This window comes from Motacilla alba, chromosome 3 (genome assembly GCF_015832195.1).
Source record: "Motacilla alba alba isolate MOTALB_02 chromosome 3, Motacilla_alba_V1.0_pri, whole genome shotgun sequence".
Classification (NCBI taxonomy): domain Eukaryota; kingdom Metazoa; phylum Chordata; class Aves; order Passeriformes; family Motacillidae; genus Motacilla; species Motacilla alba.
In genome coordinates, this window is record NC_052018.1 from 27,238,327 (window position 1) to 27,261,262 (window position 22,936).

General features: G+C 35.9%; 1 protein-coding gene across 4 annotated transcripts in view; it reads right to left on the bottom strand.

The window, feature by feature from the left end:
• The window catches only part of EYS (eyes shut homolog), a 789,226-nt gene that overhangs the window by 487,914 nt on the left and 278,376 nt on the right, over positions 1–22,936 (bottom strand). For 3 of the 4 annotated variants that reach the window (XM_038131820.1, XM_038131818.1, XM_038131821.1), the window contains 4 exons: positions 7,362–7,484; positions 6,131–6,244; positions 4,863–4,976; positions 4,294–4,407 (listed from right to left, as the gene is read on the bottom strand). In XM_038131820.1, coding sequence (XP_037987748.1) covers positions 4,294–4,407; positions 4,863–4,976; positions 6,131–6,244; positions 7,362–7,484 — 465 coding nt within the window. The remainder of the gene's footprint in view (positions 1–4,293; positions 4,408–4,862; positions 4,977–6,130; positions 6,245–7,361; positions 7,485–22,936) is intronic. The other variant, XM_038131819.1, reaches the window with a different exon arrangement.

Here is a 22,936-nt window from a genome sequence, read left to right on the forward strand (position 1 = left end):
TTTTCTCTTGAATTACGCATAGGTGGACTGCTAGTACCCTCAAGCTGTTAGTCTGAACATTTGGAAAGTCAAAGTTAGTCATTTCAGTGGCAAAAATTCCAATGAAATACTAGAATTTATAGAAAGACCATGATTTACACTGCATGGGAGGAAATCTACTCTCAGGGGAACACTGGTAGAGAGGAATGCATTAGTTTTGTTAGGGTTGCATCAGCAGCATCAGAATATATAATTCTCCAGTGCTCTCTATTCACATTATGAAAATTGGATTTTCTAAAAAAAGAGTTGGTGCCCACAGGAGAAGTAAAACTTCATTCACATATCAGACTTATAGAGTTAAGTCTCACAACCTGGACTAGAGACATTTGAAGAAAAATTTAGATATATATATCACTGCCCAAGCATCAATTTTCTTAGAAGCCTTTGATGTCTTCCATTATTCTATGCAAGACAATGGAATGAGTTAAAATATTTTTTCTAAGCAGACAAATCTGTGCTTTGAAAAAACCAAACAAAGAAACCCACTGCTCCTCCCAAGAAAAAATACAAGGAACTATGAGTACACAGTAATACCTTAATTAAATTTCTGATGAATTTTCATATTTGTATACAACTATTATAAAAGTTTTTAAAATATAAAAGTACCAATTCAGTACATTATAAAGTTTGCGACACATAAAAATGAATAGTAGCTATCCTGCTGTGAGAAGACTTGAAATGTGAAGAAAGCAAAAATTTGCTTAAAAATCATGAGGAAATGAAGGGGAAGAAAAAAGAAAAAAAAAAATCAAAACTTTCTGGTCATAATCTTCCTTAGTCTCCTTGTCAAAATAAATAAAAATAGAAAGGAAATAAGAAAATAAGATAAATGTAAGCCAGTTTCTATATATAGAATCAATTTCTAGCTTAATCCGACAGACTATCTTTTGTATAAATGCACCTGAATGCCCAAATCATGCTCTGAATTCCTTATTCCCACATTCTATATAGTGGGCATCTGCTGTACATCTCCTGATCAAGTGGTTCCTGATATATGTTCCTTATAGTAGTGCATGCCCTTCAAGTCAGATTTTGTGATGGAACAATCAAATCATTGCAGTATACTATGGAAATACATCTTCAGATTACATTCCAGCTAAATGACAGCATTCATAATACAGCATTTATTGTTTTCCACTGAGAATATCAGAAGCATGAAAATCTGTAAAAATACTCAAAACCAAAGCAGGTGTTCCTATATAATTTTTGCCATTAACATCATGCATGTACTTTCTTAACTACATGATTCTGTAATCTGTAATTAGTGCACATAAAGCTGTTCATTAAAATGCCCTGAATAATATCCACACAATTAGAAAACATAGTTTAACTAGCCATTATGTTGGCTTACTGTGAATCTGTTAAAGGCTACATTTACAGCAGTTTAACACAAAGTAAACAGATGGTGTGAGACAGAGGTAGTGTTTTCATAGAAACCTAACCTACTTTTATTTATACCCATATAAATCTAGACAAAATCAGTATAAAAATTTGATATTGGAAGGTGTTGAATAAAGCTGTAAAGAATTAAACAGACTCAGACATCCTGTACTAAAAATATTATCATAGAATGGAGTCATAGAATCATTTAGGTTTGCCTTAAATGACATCCAAGGTCATTGAGTCCAACCACTGACCAATCACCATCTTGTAATTAAACCACAGCACCAAGTGCCATTTCCAGTCTTTTCTTGAACACCTCCTGGGATGGCAATGCTGGTACTTCCAGAAGAATTTCTTCACTGAAAGGCTGATTAACCTTCCCTGGTTCATCCCTTGTCCTGTTGATGCCTGCTTGGGAGAAGAGGCCAAACCCTACCTTGGTACAATCTCCTTACAGGAAGTTGTAGAGATGAGCCTCCTCCTCTACAAGCTAAGCAACCTCAGCTCCCTTAGCCACTCCTGGTATGACTTGCACTCCAGAACCTTCACTTGGTCTGTTGGTCTGCACATGCTCCAGCCCCTCAATGTCTTTCTTGTAGCGAGAGGTCCAGAACTGGACCCAGGATTTGAGGTGCCGAGTACAGAGGGACAATCCCTGTCCTGGTCCTGCTGGCCACACTATTGCTGATACAGGCCAGTATTTCACTGGCCTTCTTAGCCACCAGGGCACACACTGGCTCATGTTCACTCTGTCTACCCTAGGTTCTTTTCTTCTGGGCAGCTTTCCAGCCGCTCCGCCCATAGCCTGTAGGAATGAAAAGGGTTTCTGTGCAGGACCCTTCACTTTGTCTTTTTGAACCTCATAACACTGACTTTGGCACACTGAACCAGCCTGTCCTGATCCCTCTGCAGAGCCTTCCTAACTTCCAACAGATGCCTTCCTAACTTCCAACAGATCAACAATCCCACCCAATTTGATGTCATCTGCAAAGTGATTGAGGGTGCCCTTGGGCCCTTCACAAAGATCATTGACAAAGATACTAAATAGGACTGGACCCAATACTGAGTCCTGGGCAGCCCCACTAGTGACTGGCCATCACACAGATGTGACTCCATACCCCACCACTCTCCGAGCCTGGCCATCCAGCCAGTTCTTAACCCAGTGAAGAGTGCACCTGTCTTAGCCATGGATTACCAGCTTCTCCACAAGTATAGTCTTGGAGACAGTATCAAAGGCTTTGATGAAGTACAACAGTAGACAACATCCACAGCCCTCCCGTCACTCACCAGGTGGGTCACCTGATTAAAAAGTATCAGATTGGTTAAGCAGGACCCACATATCCTAAACCCACATGTCTGGGCCTGATCCCCTGGTTGTCCTGTATGTGTCATGTGCTCACACTTGAGATAATCTGTTCCATAACCTTGCCAGGTACCAAGACCAGGCTGACAAGCCTGCAGTTCCCTGAACCCTCCCTCCAACCTATCCTGAGAATGAGCATCACACTGGTCAACCCCCAGTCATTTTTGACCTTCCCAGTTAGCCAGAACTGATGACAAATTATGGACAGTGTCTTGGTGAGCTCTTCTGGCAGTTCCTCAGTACCCTCAGGTGGATCCCATCTGGCCTTATAGACTTGTGAATGTCTCAGTGGCACAGCAGGCCATTAACTACTTCCTCCTATAATGTTCTCAGAGGACCTCAGTTACATTTTATGAGTCTTTCCAGCAGGACTTCCCTTTTTCATAAAGCATATGTGACACTGCTAGTCTCTCAAAGGATGACCACAGAAAGGTTGACTTTCTGAATTTTTAATTACTTACTTAAATATCTAAATGAATACCAAAATATGATGGAAATCTGGTTCCTTTTGCAAGACTTACTCAAGAGACTAGTATTTCTAACCATGTACTGAAAATTATTTTACATCTTCCTGCACAGAGGCAATTCTGATACTGCAGTAGTCATTTACCTCTTATTGTAATTGATTTTATTCAGTAGAACATAAATTAAAACTAACAAAAATGACAAACTAAATTTTGACCATTAATTAAAATAATAAGAACAAACATGAGTGTTTGTTCATGAGCTCATGAAAAATGAATTTTATTCAACCATCTTCCCTATAGGGTAAAAGTCCTGCTGTCTCAACATACCAGGAAAATTGCCTTTTAATGATTGTTCTGGAATCCTAAGTATCATTATATTGAACTGCTGGAGTAAAAATGTGTTTATATTTAATTTACAAATCAATAGGTGCTTTTAATTGAGGCCATCACTTGAACTATATTTGCTCAAGAACACCACACAATTTGTTTCATTAAATTATTTTAGTAGTGTTTAAAATGTAACTGAAAAATTTATTTATATGAAAAATTTATATGAAAAATATCACAATAACCTTTGCAATTCAAGTGTATTTCTTTTAAAAGCATCAAGAGAAATAATCACACAGTTTCTGGATTCCAAGATAGTTATACATTTCTTCCTAAAAATGATAAAATAATGTAGAGAATGCCAATAGAATTGGAGAGAAAACTGTGTAGAAAATCAACCAATCTTAGTGATGGCAGCTTAATAAGTACATACCTCCTATTACCTATGTAAGCATTTTTATTCTGCTAACAAACTGATTTTAAAGTATCAATTTTGTTTAATAAAGAAACACACCTAGCAGGTATATAAACAATGTTCCCTTCACCATAGTTGCAGGTGAAGGCATATATATGGCTGGTCACTTTGAAAGCTTTGTTTGGGGAAGTGAAGAGCTATTAATGCTGTAGGAACACTGAAATGCATTTAAATAAGTGATAGAAATGCCTCATAAAGTTAATTATGTTTGCTTTCCCCTCTCCCTTGGTGTTCATTACCTTTAAACGGAGCCACACATTGGCAGAAATAATTACCAGGTTGGTCAATGCAGGTGGCTCCATTCTTGCAGGGAAATGAAGCACACTCATCTATATCTGTTTCACATCTTGCACCTTTGAAAAGATGAAAGTTTTGAACACTTACTAAAAAATCAGGTGCCAGTTTCTAATTCATTTGCACCACAAAAATTTCAAGCAACTTGTGAAGATAAGCTAACATACATCAGCCAAAAAAACAGCCGCATTACTAATTTCAACATCTATTTTGTTCTTATAACCACAAATACATACCAACTTATTTCTGAGTTACTTAATGGTAACTAGTCTTCTTTATGTGTGCAAGCTTTGAAGGCCTTTTTAAATGCAGACTAATTTATCTTGTGTTATGTAGTTTACAGATGCAGTCAGTGTTCCAGTTAGTTGGAATGCAAATTAAACATTAGATCAGGGCAGATAGAGAGAAATGACAATAGAACACAAGCAAATTAGTCAATAATGTCTTAATGGATGCTTTGTGGACTACCTGGCTGTGGAAAAAAAAAAAAAAGTTTGCTGTGAAAACAACTCACCAGTAAAGCCAGGTAGACAGACACATTTATAGCCACCAATAAGGTCTGCACATGATGCATTATGAAGACATGGAGAAGACTGACATTCATTTATATTTGCTTCACAAGTTGTACCTATGAATATAGAATCAAGGAAAGGGGAAAGAAGTTATTCCATGGCACCTTTAGGTAAAGATCAATATTTATTTTAACTGAATGTAATTCATATATCAGAATCTATTTGATACCCTTTTAATATTCAGATCTGTTTATGACAGATGTTCATCTTCTGAATGCTTAACTTTTTCACTATTTTTTCAAAAATACCAAAAGTACAGTAATCAAACAGTTTACAAAGGCTTAAAGAAAAAAAAATCTCAGTATATAAATATAGAAGAACAGAAACCAAATTAGACAGCATTGCAGTGGTGTGAGTGAAAATACTCAATGTGTTCATGATAAGGCAAAAGATATTCTCCCAAAAAACTATGCAAAGAAATCCGTTATAGACAAGAAGAAAATTTATTCCAATGTAGACTATAAAAAACCCACATAACTGCTCAATGTATAAAAATACTTCATTGCTAATATTTTTCAGTGAACCAAATTCTTTATCCTTTCAAGAATAATTGAAAAATTGCATCAATTGCATGATTTGGGAAGTTAAAAGCATTTAAAGAAATAAAAATGCAAGTGATAATTCTTCTGAGTAGATGAGTGGTAAAAATGTACTATTTTACACTGGGACATTTGAATTATGAATTGATTTGTATTTTAATGATTAAACATCCATGATGTTTAAAAAATGATGCTTTAAATAGAAAATGGATACACTTAAAATTCCTGATCTAAGGTTAATGCATAGCTGCAGCTACTAATGCGCCTACTTATCACAGCTATTAAATTTTTCATATAAATTGTACAAATATGACAAAACCGAAATCTTTACCACACAGCTGGATTTTTTCTCAATTTGAAGATATTAAAACTTCAAAATATTTTAAATGCTTGCAGAAGAAAATGTATCTCCTCTTTGCAGAATTCACTGAACCCCACAGATCCATTTTCAACAGCCAAGACACCAGTTAGCAGAAAACACCTAGTTCCGTGCTATCGTGAAAACAAAATGGGTAATTTAGTCAAGATATACTTCTTCTATCTGACATGTTTATGACTTCAGATGACACCTATATGTGAATACATGCATTTCATCCGATATGTTAAAAAAATGGTGTAAAACTCTGAGTAGGTTTACATAGTTAACATTCTGTGGATTTTTTTTTTTTTACCTTCAAATCCATCCTGACAGATGCAACTGAAGGCATTCAGGTGATCAACACAAGTAGCTCCATTGTGACAAGGGTCACTAAGACACTCATCCACTTCAATCTCACAGTTATGACCTGGAAACAAGTGGAGGATTCATTTCATTAGAACACACTACTAGTGAACCATCAGTGCAGGCAGCAACAACAAAATGAAATAACTGAGCTTAGGTACAGGAAGCTTTTAACAATGAGCCATAAATTGTCTTTGGGGAATTCATTTCTTGTTGATTAGAGGAAAAAAGCAGAATAAAATGTTCAACAAAGGTTTTATAGAGTCCTTACAGATGTACTCAAAAACTTGCATATTTTCATATTTTAAGGGAAAGAAAGCCTTGAATTTTTGTAAAACATTGCAAATGTAAATACGGTTTCCAATTAAAAAAAATTAAAATAGTATGATCTTTCTCTATTATATTATTTTTCATTAATTTTTTAATTTATATGTTTGTTTTAAAGATCAGAACAGCAAGTTAAGAGGTATGAAGTCTTCTCAAGATCTCTGGTTGTCTGTGTCCCCCTTGACTATTGAGGGAGATTTTAGTGTCATCTTATTCCTGCTTTTGGAGCCCTCTCAATGTTCCTAGAGTTAGACAGGATGGATCTGGGTAGCACAGCTGATCTGCCCCTCAGGAAATTCCTACTGCCCTTGATTATTTCACTATATAGTTGATCAAAAATACCTGTATATGTATCTGGAATTTTTTTTTACACTGGCGTCTGAAAATATCACGTCAGTATGCTGACATAGCCAAACTAACTTCAGTCAGTGTAATGACAATGGCCTGCAGGGTAGATACAAACATGGGTAGTTAAACCTGTCCAGGACCTTGGATGTATATTTGGCAGATGAGACCCTTGTTACTGCAGTCTTATTATTACAGAGAGCACAAAGGAGATAGATTAAGGCAAACTTGCATATGACTGGGAGTTCAAATCACATCAGTGTAAGACAGACACCATGTCTAAAATAGTATAAAGAGTAATTGGAGTGGAAATAGTTCCTTGTAGTCAGTATTTTTTACAGGTGAATACCTTTACTCAGCCAAGTACTTTTGTGTGCCAGGAAACAAAAGTTGTTTCTGCCTGGATCAGAGACACACTGCTAAATTATCTATTGCTACTTTTGAACAAACATCTATTCTCTGGTTTATGACTGACTGAGACTTGTTAAACAGCATTTCTATGAACTCACCTATAAAGCCAGGGGCACAGAAACAGAGATAGCCACCCACAGTGTCTTTACAGATGCTGGAGGATCCACATGGTTGTGATAGGCAGGCAACAACATTAGCTTCACATAACTCACCAGTAAAACCTGTTGAAAAATAGAGTAACAGAAGACTTAGGAAATTTATTACAGTTAATCTGAGAAAACAGACAAGTGATAGACCAATTAAATGTGTACTTTTCCAATGTTTTAAAATCTTATTTAGGAGAGGGTAAAATGTTCAAATTTCCTTGAAAGATTCAGTTTCATATACAAAACAACTCTAAATGGAACAAAGTCATCATAAAGTCAATGATAAAGCTGTACTTCAAATTATAATAAAAACCCTTCAAAATATAATGGGCATCAAGGAAATAATAATTTTCATTGATGACAGAACTTTTATTTTTGAACATACACAATAAATAGTTGCAAGAAAATATTCTTTCTTTGACTGATTTTTTTCCAAACCACATTAATATATTTAACTATGTGATATAAAGCAGTTGAAAAATCAATCTGTATGTGTGGAGCTAGTATCCAAATGCTGAATATAAACACAAAGTTTCAAATTTTAGACATTTTGGTTTGGTCATAAAAACTTAGTGAGCTAAAGCATAAGAAGTATAGCTTTCTGGTCTCCTATTAGCTGAGCACTTAAAGTTTTCTAAATATTTTTAGTGCAACAAAGATCAAAACAGACTAGACCAATTTATTTTAATTTAACAAGTGCAGCATGAAAAGCCACTAAAGACTTAAACCAGAGATTTGGTTCAGTGACTTAAATATAATGAATTCCAGTATTTTATGAACTTATATACTAAGTCTGGCTGAAGATCTGAACTTCACATATACTTTAAAAATATATTTATAAAGCAATGCCGTGTTTCAGCAGCATAGGTATTGCCACAACAGATTTCAGTGTACCATTGAGGTTCCTCATATCTGACATTGTGTTAGTCAAATTTTTAGACAAAGAGGAAGACTCTTTGGTCAAAGATGTTCAAATAAATCTGCATTCCTACTGTATGCCGTGATAGCTTTCAAAACGAAACATAACCTAGTTTTAATAGTGTTTATTAAGTGCAGTTGACTATATTAAATAATTACAAAATTTCAGAAGTTCAGTACTGCGTGGACATAGCCTTTAAACAAGAGGAAATGAAAACTGTGTTCTTAAAGCGTGACTGAAGACCTCCTGATCTGGAAGATTTTTTTAACTTTTGAACATCTTGTTACATGAGGGAAGACAGCAGCTTCTGACCATCAGGGTAAATTGCTGGAACATGCTGCGCTTTACAAGTTCTGTCTTGTTGAACAGCCCTTTGAGGCATAAATACAAGGCAATGCATATCAAAACTCCCTACACATGCACTCATTTTCGTTTCTAAATCAGTAGATGCAAAAAGGTGACTTTAAGCTATGTTTCAATTCCATCCTAAACAGCAGCTGTGCAACATTCTTGCACAGCTGAAGTTTTCCTTCTTGTTGATTGCCATTAAAAATTTAAGTCTCGCATTTTTGCCTTTGTAAATAGCATCTTAACATCTGCATAATGAAGTACTACATAAAACTAATATAAAAATTATTATAAATAAATAGAATTAAAACATTGATCAATGATGGTAACAGCTATGCACAGATATACCTATAGTTGCATGTGTGACTTTCATCAAAATAGACATAATGAATATAGAAAAGCCAACCGGTTTTTTCCTTGATGAAATAAAAAAAATATTCATAACTTTATAGATTTGAAATTAAGGTCTTAACCTATGCAAACTTCCTTTTATTTCTGTGTTTTGAATTAATTATTGAAGTATTACAGCATGGATTATTGGGCTTTAAACAATCTGATCTACTTTAGAAAGTCACTATACTAAGTTGAAGAACAAAGGGTAGTGGTTTCAGGGCTCAATTTTAATATTACATATCTGGTTATTCATAAGGTTTCTCATCAAAACAGATTCAGTTGCAGTAATTAACAATACTTAACATTTCCTACAAAAAGAAATGAGCCCATTTTGATTTAATTTTCTGTTACAGATATCCAAAAGATACTTCAGAAGTTTAGATAAGGAAAATTTAGCAACAGAATATTTAATTTTATTTTTTTTACATGCCACATTTACATTCTTGAGACATTTCTTTTTGACAAACCCAAATGCCTCATGACAAAAAGTGATTTTTACTAGTCAAACTGCGACACTTAAATTCTCCAGGGAGATCATTGAATTGTAATCCATTCTGACATAGTCCAGCCACACAGTGATTTATGGCAATTTCACTACATGGCTCCTTATATTCTGGATGGCAGGTACATCTGAAACTATTAACTGAAACCTCACATTAACGGTTATTGTCAGAGCCAGCAGGATTTGATGTGCATTCGTTCACTCTTATTGAACAAATACTACTTCTGGGGAAAAAGTTTTATGGTTCCCGTTAAAATTATACCTGTGAAAAGCTTAAACAGAAAGAAATAAGGAGAGAAAGAAAGAAAGAAAGGAAAGAAAGAAAGAAAGAAAATAATTTAATAAATTCATGTAAAACCTGGACAACATTTTCATTGTCATTGGGATTCTTGCATAATGGGTTGCCAATTTATCCTTATTTGTAATGAATGTGATCATAATTATATAAAAAATAATTTCATTTGTTTGATTTTGGGATAGAGTGGTTGCAATTGTTTTTGTCATTCAACACCTCTCATAGTGAATTTCTGCTTTTGCTTGGGTCCTCTGGAATTTCAAATATAAAAATTGTACTTATTGAAAAATTGTACAAAATGTAAAAATTGTAAGAAATATGCAATTAATAATAGCTGTGTTGAACAAAATAAGGGGTAATAATGAGGAAAATTATCACCTTTGCATGTGAATTTGGTTTTCTTGGCCAGGATTTGGTAGCAGGGTGGGGGCTCACAGTGCTGGCTTCTCTGAGAAGTTGCCAGAAGCTTTCCCCATGTCTGACATAGCCAGTGCCAGCTGACCAGCCAATGTCCAAGACAGACCCCCTCCTGGCCAAGGCCAAAGCCATCAGCAAATGGCGGTAATCCTTCTGTGATCTCATTTAAGGAGGAAAAAACTGATTCCACAGAGGCAATTTTGGCCTGGGAAAAATGGCGTAAGAATGAGAGGAACAGCTCTGTGGACTCCAAGGTCAGTGCAGAATGAGGGGCAGGAGGTGCTCCAGGTGCCAGAGCTGAGATTCCCCTGCAGCCCCTGGTGCAGCCCATGGTGAGGCAGCTGTGCCCCTGAAGCCCTCAGAGGTCCATGTTGGATCATGTTACCTAGGGACTGTCATATTTTTGTTGACTTCAGATGCTTGTAAATAGTTCACCGTCACATTTTCTCCAGTATGTTTTCAATAATTCAAGTTAGACCTGACAGTTCTATATTTCACTTCTGCTCTTTTCTACCTTTCTGTAACTTGGGCCTAACCAAAAGCTCCAGCTATGAAATTGCTCTAAATCCTTTCTAAATACCACAGGTGAAGCTGCAGCCAAACAAACAGATTTTACAGTATGCATTTTCATTTGAACACTCTAGATTCTTCTGTGACAGATAAAATCGTGAAGATTTTTCCGGGAGTTATAGAAAAACAACTGAAAAATGGCACAATATTGGTCTCCCCTTCATGAGGGGAAAGTCCTGCTTATCAAGCATGATTTCCTTTTAGGACAAGGTAACCCACTGTTGATCAAGGGAAGCCAATTAATGTAATACTTCTGGATTTCTGCAAAGCTTTTGATACTGTTTCTCACTGTATCCTTCTGGACAAAATGTCCAGCACACAGCTGGATACACACATCATGTGGTGGGTGATCCACTGGCTCAGGGGTTGGGTGCAAAAGGTGAATATGGTGAATGGGGTGATGTCATACTGGTGACCTGTCATTGGTGGGGCTCCACAGGACTCTGGGGTTCCTTGGCCCTGTGCTCTTCAACATCTTCATAAATTACTTGGACACAGGACTTAAAGGAATACTAATTTTGCCAATAATACTAAACTGGGAGGAACTGTTGACTCTCTCAAAGGCAGAGAGTCCCTGCAGAGAGACAGAAGAATCAGAGTACTGAACAACCACCAACCACATGAAATTCAGCCAGGGAAACTGGTGGATTCTGCATCTGGGTCAGAGCAACTCTGGATGAATGTACAGACTGGGGAATGAGATACTGGAAAGCAGCACTGTGGAAAGGGTCTTGGTTGACAGAAAGTTGAACATGAGCCAGCAGTGCCCTGGCAGCCAGGAGAGGGAAGCCTATCCTGGGAGAACATGAGGCACAGCATCAGCAGTCGGGCAAGGGAGAGGATTGTCACCCTCTGCGCTTCACTAGGGCACCCTCACCTCAAATTCCATGTGCAGTTTTGGGTGACACAATATAAGAAATATATTAAAGAGTATCCAAAGGAAGGCAACAAAGATGGTGAAGGATCTTGAAGGGAAGCCATATGAGGAGTGGCTGAGGTGGCTTGATCTGTTCAGACTATTGCTTTCCAACGGTTCTTCATCTATTCTTGAACATAGCGCAAATCAGCAGAACAGAAGTTCTGATCAAAGTTCTTTCAAAAGGAGTAAATCTGACCATTCTGTAACTTTTTCTCTCTTCATTCTTTCCCATCTACAATTTCTTTCTCCCAATGAGGGCTACTGAGTGCACCATGTTCTCTTTTAGCTGCTTGACTTCAATGACCATGTCTACTGCTTTTGGACAAGCTGGACCTTAAGCAATACACTTAAATGAGATGTAGGAGAACTGTTGCTCTACAATGTTTTTCTTTAATAAAAAAGCCCTTTAGCCTATGCAAAGGGTCATAATAGCTAGATACATCTTCCAATACTGTAAGAATATTTTTGTCAGTTCCACTAAAAGATAGATTAGAACTAAAGAACAATTTTAAGGAAAAACAGAGGCATACTCTACACATCTTACAGTAATAAACCAGAAGACTTACAGCTATTACAGCAGAAATTTGATTACTGTACCACAACAGACAGCTTCAGAATGTCTCTTATTTACACTAAGAAAATACAGAGTAAGTTTTTATTCTGACTGCGCTTTCTGGCTTGAAATGTGTCAGGCTATCTTATAATTTTGTGGTATGATGCATTAAAACAGCACCTAATGATGTTTTACACCTGCAGAATAAAATAACTGCAAGAGTAGGAAAAAATATAAAAACTTTATGAAATAATATCTGTTATCCATTTTCATTTTCCCATGAGGACTGAAAAGTTGTCAATGTTTGCTGCTTCTTCTATAATGATGTAAAGATCTGCTGAGAAGGTGATATGTATTGTATAACATAATCCAATTGTTATTAGGAATGGGTAATTTATTCCTATATAACATTTTCCTGTAATTAATATGCAAATCCTGTGGTATTTACGATTCCATTATGGATAATGAAAAATGAGAGTAATAAATTGCTTAATTGAAATAGTTTATACCGATTTGAATTGGGGTAAAAACATTGCTGCTAGCAGATCAGAAGGGAAAAAAACCCAACAAACAAAAGCAATGACAAAAATATAAACAACAATAGTAATCATTAATATGAATTAGCTACCTTCTGAATTACACAGATTTTCAGCTTAACATCTCTGAAAAAAAGATCAGTGAAATTCAAAGCTCCCAATAAAATCAGCACAAGCAGTGGGCAATGTTGCTATTCTTCTTCTGTTACATCTCGGACGTATTGCATGCTTTCAGATTTTGTGTGTCGAGAATAAGGACATAAGAGGATGAGGTGACCCCCCCATTGTGCAATGCAACAGTGGATTAAATAAAGAGCTCTTCAGTTCAATATTCTTATTTTAGAGATGAATTAATTTGTTACAGAAAGTAAGTTCAATGACTTTGTTAAAAAGAGAATGGTTTTAAGTGCCACATAAAGTCAGGGTGCATTTCCTCAGGACTGTAAAAGATTTTTAAGTAGAATTTAGGAAGAAAAATATGAAAATAAAATAAACATACATTGGCTTGCTGTTCATGCCATTCATGAAATTAAGACTGGAGTTGCAAGCAAAATTTTGGGGTTGAACTGCTTCTTAGAATTTGCTGATAAGCAATCTGATGGACAGAAGCAAAGTACGTAGACATTCCCTGTCATCTATCATGTATTTTCTAGTCTGTCTTTTGTAAATTTTAAAGATAATGTGAAATCCAAATTTGATCCTTCATTTGATTTTAGTAACAGGTAAGTAAAGGAAAAAAAAAAGGTGATTAAACCACATAAAGCAACAGTAATGGATTCTGCTGAAGGTCTGGTAAGGCAAACAAATCTTACTTGTTGAGAATTTTATGCAATATTTTTACTCCTTATTAATGCAAGCAGAGACATATATTATGAAAACCAAACAAATACTAATTAATTTTTAGTACATTGTAGGACCAGAAGATTACTTGGAAAGTGAGTTGTCAAAGAAGAAAGTTATTTCAGAGAATGGTAGAAAAGCATCAAGACAGAATAAAAACATAGATAAAGACTTAAATAAGTGGAAATTTCAAAGAAAAAGAATAAATTATATCCAAAATAAAGACTGTTAATATTTCTTTAGAAATGGCAGTAGAATAAATAGTGTTTCAGTTTTTGCTATAAAAATACACTTCTGAATTATTACTTTTTTCAAAACAGAGATAGCCAAACAACATAGCAGACCATAATTTGAAAACCTTTGGATCCTTTATTGGAAATTTGAATGTATTTAGACATGTGGTGCATCAATAACTTATTATCTACTTTTCAGAAATAGAAGTTTTGGAATAAACAATTTTTAAACATATAAATCAAACATAGAAAAATTATATTTAGTGGGTGCAGCATACTAACATCAGGAAAAGATGATAGCTCGATTATCACATTAAGTTCTCTACAAAATGTATGGTTTTAAGCCTATTTACAAAACTTTAAGCAGTTTTCCAGAATGTGATGTCTGAAAACAAATATTATTTGATTTTCTAATGTCAGAAATGGAAAAAGGTAGAAAGGAGCCAGAGATTACATAAGTGTAAATCTTACTAATTTCTTAGTAAAAGTGAAGTGAATGAGGTCATTCTATAACCAAGAGCCACTTAACCATGGGAACATATTCCAATAATGTATCAGAAAAAAGAAGAAAAATATAGAAATACCAAACTTAAGAAGCAGAAAATTAAAAATTAGTCACAATTGGCAAATTAAATCCTTTATGAAAGAATGTAACTTTGGTGAATTCTGAAATACAGCGTTGAGGGTTTTAGCAGGTCTTTAAAATAGCTGGTTAGTATCATAATCATTCCTTTCCATCCTGTTACTGCCATTACAGTACTTCTAGAAATGAATAGACTCAAGCTAAAGCTGTCATGGAGATATTTCCTGACCTAGGGGATTTGTAATGGGTTATTACAGTGTTCCTCAAGACATCACTCTTTTGTGTCCACTTTTGGTAGCGGTAACTCAATGTCTTATTAGACACTTGAAATAAATAATGTTGTTTTTATAAGAAAAATGTCAAATTTTTAAGTCATCTGCTAGGGTTGGTAGATTGAATTGACAGTACAAATGAGCTATTAATCAATTTTCTTCTCTGTATTTTTAGCCTCATAAATGACAGCCCATTTTTTGAAAAAATGAGAGGAAGTTGACAATTTTTTCTGGTTCTATTGCAGGAAAATTTCTTTTACCACTGGCACGAAGCACTATATTGAAAAACTTGGAAAACAGGTACAAAATTGGAATTATAAAAAAAAGAAACTTTCTTTATGAAGCTATTACATCTAATAAGGTATCTTTTTACAATATCAAGAACTTTTCCATGTGGTCCCTTCACCATGTTAACTTTCTCTTTTTTTCATCACAGGCTGCCTTAACAGCAAAGTCTTATGAGAGACTTTTTAACGAGCTTTTCAAATTTTTTTGCTCTTCTCATTTGTCCTTTCCTCCTTCCTATTTTTGTATGATACTTTTGGATTCCACCTTTTCCTTCTCCTGCACTTGGGCACAAATATATGTACATAGTATGTGTTGATGTATAATGAATGGTTTTCAGTGTCATTGGGTGAGTTTTCTTCTTCCTTCTTAATTTAATTTTAATTTTAAAACTGTTATTAAAAGGTACATCTATTGCAATATTTTATAAAAGTCATTGTATCTTGTTTTACTTCTTCTTAATTTACCAATCTTTTATATATTTCAGCCTTTCAGTGCAAAAACTCACTAAATGCTTATTTCGATAAGAATAATATAGAGAAATCTCACTGAAGTAGAAATTGCAGAGCTTTATTTTCTCCTTATACTTTATGACCAATTTCTAACAGATAATAAAGACTCGGTTAAAATTTTAAATCTTGCTGTGATTCTGTGAGCATTTTGAACAAATAGAAGGTATAGATGCCAGTGTATTACAGGATACACCCATTACATCATAGTGCACACTTTGAATACAGAATGCCTGAGCAATTACATGTCCACTAGAGGAATTAGCTATTATGCATTTTTCCAGCAGCATTTTTATTTACATAAATCTCAAAGACTTTTGTCTGCATGAACATGCAGAAGGTTAGCATTACAACTTCAAACATGCATGCCAAGTTAATCCAAAATTAGGATAATTACCAGTGATGAAACTTAAGACTTTTCTGCTCTGTTCTTTTGCTTTTCTAGTGAAAATCATGAAAGTAGAAAAAGGTTTGTATATCTTGAAAGTTGATTAACATAGAGAATGGGAAAGGAAAAAGTGAGAAAACTGGTGAGTCATGATAAGGACAAATTAGTGGGTTACAAAAAAAAAATAAATTAAAAAATACACCAAGTAATGCAAAGGCACTCTTCACCTCCTCCCAATGGCCATATGGTCTCTAGCAACAGCTACGTTAGAAAACTCTTTCCAGGATTTTATGGCTGACCATATTATTGCATATGGAATGCCTCCTTGGTCCTTTGGGATCAGCTGTCCCAGCTCTGCACACTCCGAGGTGTTTTTCCACTCCAGCCTACTCACTGTCAGGGCAAAATAAGAAACAGAGATGGCCATGATGCCGTGCAAGCACTGCTCAGCAACAGCCAAAACATTCCTGAGTTAGCAACACGGCTTTGGTTACAAATCTCAAACACAGTACTGTAACTTCTATGAAGAGGATTATTTCTATCTCAACCAGACCCTGTATGTAGATCCAATCAATTCTTAGTTTGGGGGAAATACCCATTAAATATTTATTTTCTTGTGTATTATCCAGTCTTTCTCTTCTGATAATGAGAATATCAGGGGCTTTTTTCCAGAGTGAAAAAGCAAAGTTCCCTTTCTTTATGAAAGGAACTCCCAGCTTGTGCCAATTTTAGAATTGCTGCCTTTTTCAGCTAGGTAATTGTTACATGTAATGTAAAAAACACTTGAAGTTTAACTAATATTGTAAATGGCTCCATGAAAAAATGAAGTAAACAACTTATCTTCAGTGGTAAAAAATGACTGGGTATGTTTAGGAATATCTTTATTAGAAAAATATCTTAATACACTGAGTCTTAAAACCACAGAAGAATTAGTGGGGTATTAAAATATATTTAACATTTCACAACCATCAGAGAAAAAACTAGTAGAATATGATAGTGTAAGAAAAAACTCTTGGGAAAGACCCCTAATAATAAACTCTTGGGAAAGACCCCTGTCACTCACTGTTTCCAGATAGTGCTTTTGCAAGGGGCGGTAAAAATGGCAGGTCCTGGAGACCCATCCACATAACCTCTGCTCCTCCAGCACCTCAGACTTTAGGTGGCCTCAGCCTTCATCACTGACTAAGAGCCAACACAAATGTCATGGATGTGACTGCCTACAGAAGTCTCAGTATTAAGACGTTGCAAAAGAGACAACATCATACAAATAAAATGACCTCTATTTCCCTAAAATATTGAGTCTGCTAACTACTGCTACAAGCAATTCTGTACTATTTGTTGTATAAATGCTGAAAGTATCTTCTGAGTCAGTCTGCTGAATAACCTTTCTACAGGTATTTAGATGGACTTGTTTAGAAAGAATTCTATCCCAGTTAGGATGTTAGGTAGAAGAAAAACATGATTTACAAATTGCATAAGTGAATTGTGACTTGGAGCAAGAAATAGAGAATTGGAATTTTAAGCTACACATCAGGCAGTCTTTTTGGCAAGCAGAGCAACAGCTTCATGTGAAAAATGCTGCACTTTCTGATCAAGCAACTTTGAAATCAAAGCAAAAATATCATTACAAATTCTATGTTAAGGATCATTGTGCAGCAGCAACGTGAAGAATTGAATGGTTTTGTAAACTTTTTTCATCAGTAGTCTTGATGATTCACTTTATTTTTTGAGTCAGAGCACGCAATAGTTTTTCTTAGGTCTCTTCCTGGCATAAAAAATTTCATGTATAAGCATCTACTTCATAACAAGGGTTGCCAGAAATGTTTGAAAGAAAGTACAGTCTTATTTCATGGTACACTAAACTTTAATAACAGCAACACCTTCTGAAAAGGAAGAATTTGATTTACAATTTCTCTGTGTGCATGTTTACTCTTAATCAGAAGTACTGCTCCTTTGATTCAGTGTATTAAGTTGAACAAAAATTGATTTTAGGTTGAATCCATCAACTGATAGGATTTTCTGCTTCAAAATTAGTCTCCTTTAGTAATCATACTAATCATCCAGTAATCCCGCTAATCATCCAGTAATCCCATTAAAAAAAAAAAAAGAAAAAAGAAAAAAAAGAAATATTTATGTATTCAGTTAAGTGTAGCAGGGATGATACATCACTGAGGCACAAATAAGGATGGGAAAGAAATTGTGTAGTAGATGTAATATTTTCTAAAAGGGAAAAATTGTGCATCCAGACTACAGCTGTCTGAGAGTAGAAAAAAGGAGACTGTTTAGGGTGTGATTATTAATTCAGCAACTTCTAGCTGTCTGCTCCATTTGAAATCTCCAAATATTCTGGTGTTTAAAAGTCAAAGAATTCTTTAGTATTGATTTATAGATATTTTGGTTGTGAACTTGTCTAATCCTTTTCCAAAACTTCCAAATAAATTCTCTAGTTATATCCCATTCTGTGGTAACAAATAGAGAAATGCAATGTCAACTGTTACAAGCTTTTTTTATGTTTCTAAGATTCCCTCATGCTTGTCTTCTACAAACTTAAAAGGTCTTCACTTTTCCATAAGGAACTTGCTATATTCGATTGAACACTTTTGATGCATTTCTGAATATATTGTAAAAAATCCAGCATCTTGTAGGTTAAAATTTCCATAAATATCACATATATATTGGCAGTAAACACCTTATAATTTTAGAAAGAGGTTCCTCACTTCTTTCTCAAACTGTGCTTCTCTACTTGGCCATTCAAGGTTTCCAGATGACAGACTACTCTTTTCATAAAACATAGCCCTTGTTTTTAACTTTGTTTCTCCCCTTTTCTAAATTCAATATACATTGATAACCATTTTCTAGTGGAATAAAAAATTAATATGCATGAAAAAAGTGATAGTGAATAAATTCTTGAATTTTCATTAAAAAATCTGGTTTTGGAAAAACATTTCATATAAACAAACACTTTTATTCTTTTCAGACACAAACATAATAAAATGTAGTACTGTAATTAAGAATATGCAGAACTTTTTTAGATCTGGTCAAAATGCTTACAGCAGTAAAGACTTTGTGTAGGTACCATTAGTTCAATTGAAATTCCCCTTAAAAGTGTCATATTTATAAGGTGCAACTGGGCTAATATCCCTTATTTAGTGATAGAATCACAGGAAATCTTGAATTGGAAATTATGTCTTGAGGCCATCTAGTCTAATACTCCCTCACAGTAATCCCAGCTAGATCAGGTAGCTAAGGGAACTACCCTGTCAGTATTCAAATATGATTCCATAAATGGGGAAGCTTTCCAGAAAGTATGTTCCAGTAGTTAACAGTGCTGTTGGTTTTGTGTTTTTTTCTGCCTTAATGTTGAATTTTCCTGCATTCTGACTTGTGTCCATTGACTCTTGTCCTGAGAATTTTGACCTGTAAGAAAAACCTTTTTCTGTCTTCCCTGTATCCTTCCAGGATGGTAGTAGTAAACTCCAATAAATTCTCACAGCCTTTTCTCCAGGGTGAACAGGTTCAGCTGCATCAGCATCTCTTTGTATGACATGTTCTCCATTTTCATGGTCCTTTGCTAGACTTGCCTCAGTAAAGAAACATCCTTTTAGCAGAGAATGCAAAACTTAGATACAGTAATTCAGATGCTATTTCACAAGTCTGTAGCAGGGCTTCTCACCCCCCATAAGAATTTATCAGTCTGTTAACCTGCCTGGTAACTCAAGTAGTACAAACTGTCTTGAAGTGAGTTATTTTGGTGCCATGGGGTTAATGCTGGTCTGGCATCACCCATCTGCCAATGAATATCTTAATGTTTAAGCAAGATATGGGACAGTAAATCAGATTTTTGACTGACCTTTTGATACCTCCTTTTATGACTATAAAAGCAACACCAAACCTTCACAAAGCAGAAACCTGTACATTTTCCTGGAACTGTGTGGAGTTTCTTCCATGAGTAGGGATGCTTCACCATTACTCCCCAGGGATTAGGTAAAGAAATCTGTGCACATTATTGTCATTTCAGTAAGTCACATTCGACTCCCAATCAATACTATTTCTTTCTCTAGCTTTGATGTTGGTCCCTTGATATAGTGCACTGTTTTGTGTTATGCTGTAATCTACCAGTAGTTCTTTAGTTTTACACTGAGTAGTAAGTAATCCTGATTAAGGTCTTTCATCTGTTGTCTCTGTAGCCCCTCAGCTCCCAAATTCTGGCTACACAAACCCAGAATGGTTGAAGTCCTTTATGACCCAGAATGATTGAAGTCCTTTATGAGGACTAGGGTTTGTGAATGTGAGGCTTCTCCCTTCTCTCTACAGAGGGCCTCAACCTCTTGGACTCCCTGCTGGAAGAGCCTGTACCAGACTCTCAATGAAATGTCACCTGTCCCTGTCCTTACTTTAATCATGACTCATGGACTCTTAGTTGATTCCTCATCCATCACCAGGCAAAGCTCCATGCATTCCAGCTGGACGTAGAGTGCAAACACTGCCTCCTCATCTGCCTTGTCTGCCCTTCCTAAAAAGCCTTTATCCTTCCATTGCAACACTTCAGTCATAGAAGTCATTCTGTTGTGTCCCCGTGATGCCAATAATATCATAGCCATACAGGCATGCACCCATCTCCAGCTCCTTCTGTATATTCGCCATGGTGCATGCATTCGCAGAGAGCCATTCAAATTGAGTTCCTGATAAAGCCAATTTATTAGCTGAAATCCCTTTGTGCTGTCCTTCAGGAGCTATATTGCCTTTCTGCTGTCCTAAATACTGTCTAAATCATTGCTTTTCATCCTACATTTTGCACATGGGTAAATTCTTCACAAAGACTGTATCTAACAAGTGTTCAAAATGGTAATAGAAAATGTTTATAGTCTGAGATTTCATATGTGTACTTCTTACAGCATTTCAGTATTCATTTCATGCATATGATCTCACTTTTTAAGTATAACAGGAAGATGTTTTCATACTTATTGTTGTGTTTGTGATTTCACAGAGCAAGCTACACTGACAAAATGAGATGTGACATGTGTTTATCCATAGTGGAAGGAATGATGAAATATAGTCACAGTCTTTGCAACTGAAAAAGTAAAGCTAATTTATTACAGCACCTTATAAGAATTCAAACTTAAAAATTTAGCCAAAATAAATAATAATAACAATAATAGCAGTAATAATAAACCTTTAATTTTCTGCATCTTGAAAGTCTATTGTAAGACTCATGTCTTAAAAGACAGCATGAGTGTGTATATAACATGTGCATATGTATGCACATGTATAATACACAGATATACATACTTCTACAAATAATAATATCCGCAAATATTTATACATATATTCAAATTATTATATCCATGCCCTTATACTAATACTCAGTGGCAGTGCTGGCTGTGAGTTCCTGTATTCTACACATCAATAACTTTCAAGGTATTTGTACATAAGGCTTGAAATAGCTTGTATGCATTTTAAAAACCTATATAGCTCTTATAGAGACATAAAAATTTTAAACCACTTATTTTGCCTATCCACTTGATATATTTCAGTCTAAATACAAGGTTGATTTTATCCTTACGTTGTTAACTTGACATTGTTAGAATAGGGTTTAATGCAATGTAACTGACTTAAGAGTATTAAAAAACTTCAAGTGAAAGAGGACTTTTGCTTCATGTTTTGCTTACTACTTTCCAATTGGCTGACAACCAGTCAGCCCACAAAAAAGAAAGCAGGGGATAAAAAAAAAATTAGTCATGTTATGCAAGTGTCACATATTAAATTAGCTGGTTATATTAAAAGAGACTACATTTCAATGTGTAAATTCTTGCCTGTAGCACCAATCCTTACTGAAAAGCCACACTGAAACATATAGCTCCATATCATAGTAAGATACTGTTTATTTGTTGGACTCCATAATCTCAGAGGGGTTTTCCAACCTAACCGATTCTTTGATTCTGTGAGTAAAGTTATGTATGCCACATAAAGATAGAGAAGCTGATCGACTCCTTTTGACAAATTCAGATATTGCTGGCGTTTCTCATCACTGCAAGCAACTGAGCCGGGTTTGCATGGCAATGTTCCAGTGGGGGCAGGTACAGGAGTGGCTTCTCTGAGCAGCTGCCAGAAACTACCCCCTGGTCTGATGGAGTCAACGCCAGCCAGCTCCTGGATGATCCACTGCTGGCCAAGGCTGAGCCTGTCAGTGACAGTGGTAATGCATCTGGGATAACAGTTAAGATGAGGGGGAAAAAAATGAACTGGGCAACTCCAGACAGAAAAAAGTGTGAGGATAGCAAGAGAAACAGCTCTGTAGACACCAAAATCAGTACAAGAGAGGGTGGAGGTGCTGCAGGCACCAGAGCAAGATTTTCCATCCGTGTGTGGTGAGGCAGCTGTGCCCCTGCAGCCCGTGGAGGTCCATGGTGGATTAGACATCTACCTTCTGCTCCTGAACAATCTCATGACAAAACAGGTGGATATTCAAAGCAAGCTGTGACCCTTCCTGTGGTAAGACTGAGCTAGAACAAGCTTTTGACAGCACCTGTTGCCCTGTGGAGAGAGAAGCCCGTAGTGGAGCAAGTTTCCTGGCAGGAGCTGTGACCCTGTGGGGGAACCACAGTGGAGCAGGCAGTTCCTGAAGGACTGCACTCAGTGAAAGGGAACCATGCTGGGGCAGTTTGTAAAGATCTGCAGGCCATGGAAAGGGACTCATATTAGAGAAGTTCTTGGAGGACTCTCTCCCTTGGGAGTTAGACCATACTGGAGCAAGGGAAGAGCATGAGGAGTCCTCCTCCTGAGGAAGAAGGAGCAACAGAAATGATGTGTTATTAACTGACTGTACCCAGCTCCCAGCAGGGGTCAACCCACCGCAGCAACCCTTATGACGACTACTGTATAGATTGTCCATATTTTCTTTCAGAAATTTTAAAAACAACTTTTGCTAGTCAAAAAGATGGAAACAAAATCATGCTCCTGGCAGA